The 10,417-nt window shown below is 44.1% G+C and overlaps 1 protein-coding gene across 1 annotated transcript in view; it reads left to right on the top strand.

Annotated features, from left to right (window-relative positions):
* The first annotated feature begins 1,355 nt into the window (after positions 1–1,355).
* LOC149468505 (beta-1,4-galactosyltransferase 2-like) overlaps positions 1,356–10,417 on the top strand; it is a 123,931-nt gene continuing 114,869 nt past the window's right edge. Inside the window, exon 1 of the mRNA XM_089670018.1 lies at positions 1,356–1,506. Within this exon, the coding sequence (XP_089526144.1) occupies positions 1,368–1,506 (139 nt within the window). The 5' untranslated portion in view covers positions 1,356–1,367. The remainder of the gene's footprint in view (positions 1,507–10,417) is intronic.

The raw sequence follows: 10,417 nt of genomic DNA, 5'->3' as shown, positions 1-10,417 counted from the left end.
CCAGGTTTTGGTGCTTTTGACAGTGTGGGCAGGTGCCAAGTCCTGCTGGAAAATAAAGTCAGCATCCCCATAAAGCTTGTCTGCGGAAGGAAGCATGAAGTGCTCTAAAATCTCCTGGTAGACGGCTGCGTTGGCCCTGGACTTAATGAAGCACAGTGGACCAACACCAGCAGATGACATGACTCCCCAAATCAACACAGACTGTGGAAACTTCACACTGGAGTTCAAGCATCTTGCAGTGTGTGCCTCTCCATTCTTCCTCCATACTCTGGGTCCTTGGTTTCCAAATGAGATGCAAAAGTTGCTCAGAAAAGAGGACTTTGGACCCCTGAGCAACAGACCAGGTCTGTTTTTCTTTAGCTCAGGTAAGACGCTTCTGACGTTTGTTGTTCAGGAGCAGCTTGACAAGAGGAATACGAAATTTGAAGCCCATATCCAGGATCCGTCTGTGTGTGGTGGCTCTTGATGTACTGACTCCAGCCTCAGTCCACTCCTTGTGAAAGTACCCAACACTTTTGAATGGCCTTTTCCTGACAATCCTCTCCAGGCTGCAGTCATCCCTTCTGCTTGTGCACCTTTTTCTTCCACACTTTTCTCTTCCACGTAACTTTCTATTAATGTGCTTTGATACAGCACTTTGAGAACATTAAACTTCTTTTGCAATTACCTTTTGAGGCTTTCCCTCCTTATGGAGGGTGTCAGTGATGGTTTTCTGCCCAACTGTCAGGTCAGCAGTCTTTCCCATGATTGTGATTCCTACTGAACTAGACTGAGAGACCATTTAAAGGCTCAGGAACCCTTTGCAGGTGTTATGGCTTAATTAGCTGCTTATAGTGGGACACTTTGAGCCTAGAATATTGCACCTTTTCACAATATTCTAATTTTCTGAGATAGTGGATTTGGGGTTTTCATGAGCTGTAAGCCAAAATCATCACAATTATGACAAATCACAGCTTGAACTATGTTGCTTTGCATGTAATGAGTCTATCTCATATATTAGTTTCACCTTTTAAGTTGCATTACTGAAATAAATGAACTTTTGCACGATATTCTAATTTTTCGAGTTTCACCTGTATATATGTGATTTTGCTCACTCATGACGCCCTGTAGCAGTATTTCTGCTATAGGGCAGTTGGGAAGTGTCGTTGCACCTGTAATTTAATATCTGCTAAACAACACAAAAAATAGAATACTAGCAAGTAGCTTTGGTTTTGAACTAGCTGTGTATGAAAGTTTGTTTGTGATGGCTAATATACTGGAAGAACGGGATCTAACTTAATTTGCATACAATATTGCTTAATTCATCTGAGAGTTTTCAAGGACATTCATGTAAAGTGTGATACTGTATGAGAACACTGACAGAGAAGATGCTTTGGACTAGAACATTTTTTTTATATCTTCTGGTGGCCCTTGGTCTTTTTAGTTTTACTATTTTATACCTAAAGTCGTCCTTACTACAGGAAATCAGGGTGGACAGACAGAGATTAAGACATTTTCACAAACTAAGTAAGTTAATTTTGCTTTGTCTTGGCAGCTATCAATCTGAAAGTTGTTAATGCTATCCGTAATGTAACTTTTGTTAAATTGCAATGTAAAAAGTATGTTTGTTACAAATATTTTACTAACATTTATACTGTATACTTTAAATAATGTTTGCTATTTCAAACTTATTTTGTACCTTATACACACAAACCCAAACATAAAAAGATAAATGATTTGTGTATAATTATTTTTGATTAATTTCATGTTTTGTGCTGTTTTATGGTTTCACTGTATATGTTCTGACAGCCTGTCTCATTTTTTGAGTCCCTAAAATGCCAGGACAGTACAAATATTCCCTAAACGATCCCTTTTTGGAAATTATACAGTTCAAAGTATTTAGTAAGAGGCATGGTGAGTTTTTTAAAGTTTTAATTGTCCCAATTTTTTGGAAATGTTCAAAAATGTGTTTTTAACATTTTTCTTTGCATACTGTCACTAGAGCAGTACAGTGTCATCATATGACTGGGGTGGCAGCGATCAGGTACTCTGACTGGTGACAGTTTTTTAAAAAAAAAAATAAATTAAAATGTTTTAATTTTTTTTACATTCTTATATTTTTTAACAATTTTTTTAATTTTTTTTACATACTGTGACCTGAGCAGTATAGTGTCACCATAGTGACACTGTACTGCTCTGGGAAGGTGATCAGGATCATTTTTTACACTATGATTGCTTATTACAGTAATGATCACTGTTATAAGCAATCATTTTTATGAATGGCCTCTATGTGCCATTGTGTATAATTGTGATGGCTGTGATTGGCCACAGCTAGTGCATGGTACAGGTGCACTGTGATTGGCCCTATCTGTACCTTGTGATGACTGTGGCCAATCAGGGCTGGCCCAGTACAACGATCTGTCTTCTGCTGTGTCTAGTGGACACAGCGGGTGACTGATCAGGCCACTGTGTGATCCCTAGGACACCTGGAGGGTCATATGACATCCACCCAGGATAATGGTGCTCCCAAGATGGTTAAACACTTTTAAATGGGCTCAGAACATCACAACTATTTATATAATTATGTGCCTTAATACATTAAAACAGTAATGAGATGCAGTTTTATGTATATTGTGACAGTTCTGTGGCCTGCCACTGTTTTAGAAGGGTTAAATGGTATACAGGGTTCTCAATGGTGCAGACTGACGGCTCCAGCATGGCTATTCTGAGTGGAGAAAACTAGTTTTACAGTTTTTTCTAGGATTTGTAACTCCTGATTGATGTTCTGGAGTCTAGAGACTTCAAAGAGACTTGGAAGAGATGAAGCATCTAACCCTAAGTCCACAGTTTACTGGAGACCAGCAGCCAGATGGAACAGTTGTGCAAATCTTTGTAATTAAGGAGTTGTCTGTGATTCAGGGCTCTTTTACCCTGGAGACAAGCTGCTAGAAAACAAGACACTTGACCTTAAGGAAAAGCCATCTGACCAGGCCGCCACCTGAGAGGTATTCAGGGATGCTGTGGTATTAGGCAGAAATCTGTGCAGCCCAGTTGGGCATTTCATTAGTCCCAAAGCTGACTGAGACAGCGTGGTGAACCAGGAGGCTAGAAAATATGTGTTCTATTGTGAAAATGCTGTAAAACTCCTGTGAGGGAAACCTATGTGAGTTTTTTTTTTTACTTTCCTTTATTAAAAGTGGGCAAGAAAGGTCCTAAACTAAAGATTTAAGCAAGTGGCTGTGACCTTAATGCTCAACCCTTGATGCTAATCTTTATAATTGGTGCGCAGATGTGGGCAAGAAATAAGGTGGAGTCTTTCTAGATCCTCACCAGTAAAACATGTGTTTGGCTGTACTGAACTGTTTATGTTCTATGGCAAAGAGCCATTGAAAAGCACATTGTGTTTTGAGCTGGTGTGATCCTGTGAAAGCAGACTTTAATGAGACAGTGCAGCAATTTGGTGGAAAAGTACAAGTGATGTGAACATTGTAAACTGTGTGCCTGCAATATGGGCGTTTCAAAGAAAATGGACATTTCTAAAATGAGAGACTATTCTGTGGCTGGAGGGGATTTCACCACTTGGGCAAACCCCATGTTGTGTCCAAACAGAATCCACCAGTTTGAGAGTGTGCCGTAGACTGGTGTAAACATCATTTGCCAGCAGTGACCCCAGCTACAGAGAGAGGCAAGCCAGTGTTTAGTGCTGTGAAAGAGCCAATGGTCCAGAAGCAGCAGGCAAGTGCTGTTGTCCATGGCAACAAGGATGAAATCAGAGCAACCAATTTTTTACAACCTATACTGCCTACAGAGGATGTTGAGGATATTCTGGCTGAATTTGAGAAGATTGCTGCTTGGAAGAAATGGCCTAGGAATGCTAGACATAATTGTTGCAACCATTTCTACTGATTTAGTTCTGGGTAATTTACTGTTTAATAGGCTCAGGCTGGGATGACAATGACAATTTAAAGCACAAATCTTGCTTGGAGTGGTGACCCAGCATGGCTGGGAATGCCAGCAACTCCCAGTTAAAGGAAAACCATCTCCCACAGCAACTGGAGTGCGTTAATAGGAAACAAAAGCTCCAGTTGTAGCTCAAATTCCCCAGAAAAATCTGAGCGTGATTTAGAGTGCAGGAAAATTTCACTGGGAAGGCCCTGATAAAGAATGGAGGCAAGTGTGTTGTTTGTGGTGTAGTGAGTTGGACAATGCTTTTTCCAAGTGTCCTCTATCTCTGGATGCTACCCAAGGTAACTGAGCTGGGCAGACGTCTGGGGTTCTTTCCCTAGTTCATGTGCAAAAGTGTTTGCTGCCACCCTTTGCAACAGGGAGGAAGAACCTGTTGTACCCCCAGGAGATACCAGAGAGCACAAGAAGTCTGCTGTTTTCTGGAGCCACCTGGGTGGGTGAGAGTTTTGCCACAAAGGTGAAACACAGTGTCAGACCACTGTCCTCTTCACCTACCTGTGACCAATGGCTGGTCAACCTCACACAGTGCTGTCACTGCAAAAATTACACTCTCAGCCTTACCCTACACAAAGATTTTCCAGCTGGCGGTGCCACAATCTAAGTGCCAACAGACTGAGAGCGATTGTCACCAGGTTTAACTAAGCAATTAACCCTTTACGCTGCCACCAGAAATTTTTACTAAAAAATGTCAAAGGTTCACAATATTAGCAATAGCAATTATGGCATAAAGTGGTACTAAACCTACAACAGTAAAATCTGTCTGTATATGCAGTAAAGCATGCTTGTTATACTCATTGTGGAACCTAAGGGGTTAATCCTCTGCACTGTGTAAAAAGGATGTTTGATCCTTTCCCTGATCCTGTCCCTGATCTTTGATTCTCTGATCCTCCCCTTCTTCTACTGTTCTCAATCCATCTCCTGATAGAACAGAGCATTGGGGGCAAGCTGCACATCCTCAGAGTGGTTTGTATTGCTAGAGAGGTTTTTTTTTCCATTTTTTGGTGGAGTGTGTGAAATTAGCACAGGGCCAATCAACACTGCCCAGAAAGAGGGTCAGGGGTCCATCAGCCTCATAAGACAATCAGGGGAGAATGAAGACTTTTCCTACAAGCTTTAACCAGTGTTGGACACTTACAGAAGTCACACGACTGCTATAACTGTTGATGAAAAAAGGTATTTAGCCATTTATATTTACTAAAATAATTGCATATCCATGTTATGTGTACTGTGGGAGACCAGATATAGTGAATGCAGGGTCCTGGGTTTCATAACACTTTAAGAACAAATGTCAGTAACACACGCTGCCACCACTGACAGGTATATCCAGAGATTAACCATGTAGTAATGCTTTTCAAAGAGACAGGGATTCATTCAGTTTTGCATTGGTGCATTAAAAACAATTTTAACACTTTTAAAAATAATTTTTAATAATGAAAAGGTAAAAATTGTGCAAATAAAATATTTACATAAAAAGGGTATTGCACAGAAAACCGAGAGACATATCTTCTTATTGTTACGAACTATCATGGCTGAATTCTGAACAACATGGTAGCCTTGCCCTTTCACACAGCCTTGTGAGGGCCCAATCCACATTATGATTACAGAAGGGAGTGGCTACAGTCACATTTTCTGGGGGGGGGGGGTGCTGTGTTGATGCTGGGAGTATAAGTGGAGAAGTTAATGCAGCGTGCCCAGCAGCGCCTCTGTGGGCATGGCTGAAAAGTAGGCATGGCCAAAAGAGGGCATTGTATAAAAAAGTATATGGTGTGCAGTGTGCCACCTTTCCACATTTTTATAGACAAAAAAAGAGCTTTGGTGTACCCTTAAGACACCGATGGAGTAAAATAAGCTCAGTTGGGACCAGCGATGATAACCCCCAGGAAGTGTAAATGCCTGCAATGATAACCCCCCTCCACATATGTAAGGGCCAGCAATAACCCCCATTGTCACAATAATTAACCCCTAGTGTAGCAAAATAATTAACAACTGGAAAAGCACAAAAATTAACACCTAGAATGGCACAATAATTAGCCCCAACATTGCACAATAGTTAGCACCCAAGATGACACAATGTTTAACCCTAAACATTGCACAATAATTAGCCACCATCAAGGCATAATAATTAACCACAAGAACGACACAATTAACCCACACAATTGCACAGTAGTTAAGCCCTTAGCATGACACAACAATTAACTCCCAGCATGGCACAATAATAAACCCCCAGCACGGCACAGTTATTAACTCTCAACAAGGCACAGTAAGAAACACCAAACACTGCACATTAATTAACTCCAGAACATTATAATAATTAACCCCCAAAGTCATGTACTAATTTAATCCAACTAGAACAACAGACAGCATACTCCCTTCATTGTGAAATATACAACATAGTATATAGAGTGAGAAGGGGTCAGTACTATGTAGCGTATAGTATGTGGGGGTGAGGACTGTGTACAACATTGCTTTCTAAGTGTGCCCACCTTACATTGGTGGTTAGTGTGCACCCTTACAATGTTGATCAGTGTGTCTCCTGTATACTGGAGGTAACATATGTTCCCACTACCATCCATTGTTCACCCCTACTCTCACCTCCTTCCAGCCACAGGTGACCTTTGCTGTCCGCCTTCCTTTTAGCCACAGGTCACCTCTGGCTTTCCCCCTTCCTCCCAGCTATAGGGCACTTCTACTCTACCCCTACTTTCAGCCATAGTACACTTCTGGTTTGTCCCCTCCTTCCAGCCACAAGTCACCTCTGCTCTCCCCCCTCCTTCTAGCCAAAGGCTACCCGTACCGTACCCCTCCTTCTATCCACAGCCCACCTCTGCTCTGCTCCCTTTTCACGGCCACAGGTCACTTCTGCTCTGCCCCCTCCTTCAGCCCACCGGTCACCGCTACTCTCCCCTCCTTCCATCCACAGGTCACCTCTACTCTACCTTCTCCTTCACGCCACAGGTCACCTCTAATCTGCCCTCTCCTTTCAGCTATAGGTCGCTTCTGTGTTGCCCCCTCTGTCAACTCACAGATCACCTCTGTTCTGCTCTCCTTCCAGCCACAGGTTAGCTATGCTCTGCCCCCTCCTTGCAGTCATATGTTACCTCTACTCTACCCCCGTTTTCCTCTGCTCTCCTCTCCTTCCACCCACAGGTCACCTCTGGTCTGCTCCCTCCTTCCAGCCTCAGGTAAACTCTGCTCTCTCTTCCTTCCAACCACAGGTCACCTCTACTCTGCTGTCAGTCACTGGTTACCTCTGCTCTGCCCCTTCCTTCCAGCCACAGGTCACCTGTGCTCTCTCCTCCTTCTAGCTAAAGGTCACCTCTTCTCTGCCCTCCTTTCAGCCACAGGTCACCTCTACTCTCTCCTCCTTCTAGCCACAAGTCATCTCTGCATTCCCCTCCTTCCAGTCACAGGTCACCTCTGCTCTGCCATTTCTCTCCAACCAAGTTCTCTGCTCCTTCTGTCCAGCTGCACATCACCACTGCTCTGCCCTCCTTCCAGCCACAAATCACCTCTGCTCTGCAGGCTCCTTCTAGCCAAAAGTCACCTCTACCTTTCTTCTTCTTCTAGCTACAGGTCACCTTTACGCTGCTCCCTCCTTTCAGCCACAGGTCACCTCTGCTCTGCCCCCTCTATCCAGATACAAGTCACCTCTGTTCCATCTCTGCAGCCCCAGGTGACCTCAGCTATGCCACCTCTTTCCAGCCACTGGTCATCTCTGCTTTCCCCTACTTCAAACCACAAGTCACCTCTGCTCTCCCCTCTTTTCAGCAACAAATCATCTCTGCTTTCCCCCTCCTTCCAGCCACAACTCACCCCTGTTCTGCCCCCTCTTTCCAGCCACAGATCACACCTGCTTTGCCCTTCCTTCCAGTCATACAGGTGAAACTCAAAAAATTAGAATATCGTGCAAAAGTTCATTTATTTCAGTAATGCAACTTAAAAGGTGAAACTAATATATGAGATAGACTCATTACATGCAAAGCAAGATAGTTCAAGCCGTGATTTGTAATAATTGTAATGATTATGGCTTACAGCTCATGAAAACCCCAAATCCACTATCTCAGAAAATTAGAATATTGTGAAAAGGTGCAATATTCTAGGCTCAAAGTGTCCCACTATAAGCAGCTAATTAAGCCATAACACCTGCAAAGGGTTCCTGAGCCTTTAAATGGTCTCTCAGTCTGGTTCAGTAGGAATCACAATCATGGGAAAGACTGCTGACCTGACAGTTGTGCAGGAAACCATCATTGACACTCTCCATAAGGAGGGAAAGCCTCAAATGGTAATTGCAAAAGAAGTTTAATGTTCCCAAAGTGCTGTATCAAAGCACATTAATAGAAAGTTACGTGGAAGAGAAAAGTGTGGAAGAAAAAGGTGCACAAGCAGAAGGGATGACCACAGCCTGGAGAGGATTGTCAGGAAAAGGCCATTCAAAAGTGTTGGGGACTTTCACAAGGAGTGGACTGAGGCTTGAGTCAGTACATCAAGAGCCACCACACACAGACGGATCCTGGACATGGGCTTCAAATGTCGTATTCCTCTTGTCAAGCCGCTCCTGAACAGCAAACGTCAGAAGCGTCCTACCTGGGCTAAAGAAAAACAGACCTGGTCTGTTGCTCAGGGGTCCAAAGTCCTCTTTTCTGAGCAACTTTTGCATCTCATTTGGAAACCAAGGACCCAGGTATGGAAGAAGAATGGAGAGGCACACCACACACTGCAAGATGCTTGAACTCCAGTGTGAAGTTTCCACAGTCTGTGTTGATTTGGGGAGCCATGTCATCTGCTGGTGTTGGTCCACTGTGCTTCATTAAGTCCAGGGCCAACGCAGCCGTCTACCAGGAGATTTTAAAGCACTTCATGCTTCCTTCCGCAGACGAGCTTTATGGGGATGCTGACTTCATTTTCCAGCAGGACTTGGCACCTGCCCACACAGTCAAAAGCACCAAAACCTGGTTCAATGACCGTGGGATTACTGTGCTTGATTGGCCAGCAAACTCGCCTGATCTGAACCCCATAGAGAATCTATGAGGCATTGCCAAGAGAAAGATGAGAGACATGAGACCGAACAATGGAGAAGAGCTGAAGGCCACTATTGAAGCATCCTGGTCTTCCATAACATCTCAGCAGTGCCACAGGCTGATAGCTTCCATGGCACGCCAGATTGAGGCAGTAATTGCTGCAAAAGGGGCCCAAACCAAGTACTGAGTACATACTGTATGTATGCTTATACTTTTCAGAGGTCCGATATTATTCTATGTACAATCCTTGTTTTATTGATTGCATGTAATATTCTAATTTTCTGAGATTGTGGATTTGGGGTTTTCATGAGCTGTAAGCCATAATCATCACAATTATTACAAATCACTGCTTGAACTATCTTGCTTTGCATGTAATGAGTCTATCTCATATATTAGTTTCACCTTTTAAGTTGCATTACTGAAATAAATGAACTTTTGCACGATATTCTTATTTTTCGAGTTTCACCTGTAGGTCACTTCTGCTTTTCCCCTCCTTCCAGCCATAACTCACCCCTGCTCTTCCCCCTTCTTCCAGCCATAGGTTATCTCTGCTCTACCCCCTCCTTTAAGCCACAGGTCACTTCTGTTCTCCCCTCTTTCCAGCCATATGTCAACTCTGCTCTCCTCTTCTTCCAGACACAGGTCAACTATGCCCTCCCCCCCTCCTCATTTCAGGCCACAGGTCACTTTTCCTCTGCTCCCTCCTTCCAGCCACAGGTCACTTCTGCTCTGCCACTTCTTTCCAGCCAAAGGTCACCTTTGCTCTGCCCTTCTTCTAGCCACAAGTCCCCTCTGCTCTGCAGGCTGCTTCTAACCAAAAGTCACCTCTGCCTCTTCCCTTCTTCTAGCCACAGGTCAACTTCACTCTGCTCTCTCCTTTCAGCCACAGGTCACCTCTGCTCTGCCTCCTCTGTCCAGCTACAAGTCACCTCTGTTCTCTCCTTGCAGCCCCAGGTGATATTTGCTATGCCCCCTCCTTCCAGCCACAAGACATTTCTGTTCTCCCCTCCTTCCAGCCACAAGTCACCTCTGCTCTCCCCTCCTACCAACCACAAATCATCTCCTGCTTTCCCTTCCTTTCAGCCACAGTTCACACCTGCTCTTCCCCTTCCTTCCAGCCATAGGTCACTTCTGCTTTCCTCCTCCTTCCAGCCATAACTCACCCCCTGCTCTGCCCCCTCCTTCCAGCCACAGGTTATCTCTGCTCTGTCCCATCTGTTCAACCAAAGGTCACCTCTGCTCTCCTTACCTTCCAGTCACAGGTCATCTCTGCTCTACCCCCTCCTTCAAGCCTCAGGTCACTTCTGTTCTCCCCTCCTTTCAGCCACATGTTACCTCTGCTCTCCTCTTCTTCCAGCAACAGGTCACTTATGCCCCCCCCTTTTTTCAGGCCACTTCTTCTTTGTCCCTCCTTCCCGCCACAGATAACCTCTGCTCTGCCCCCACCTTGAAGC

Source organism: Staurois parvus, unplaced genomic scaffold (assembly GCF_062004578.1).
Source record: "Staurois parvus isolate SC_StPar_1 unplaced genomic scaffold, SC_StPar_1.0 ptg000086l, whole genome shotgun sequence".
In the NCBI taxonomy this organism is placed as follows: Eukaryota; Metazoa; Chordata; class Amphibia; order Anura; family Ranidae; genus Staurois; species Staurois parvus.
This window is presented reverse-complemented; position numbering and strand designations above follow the sequence as displayed.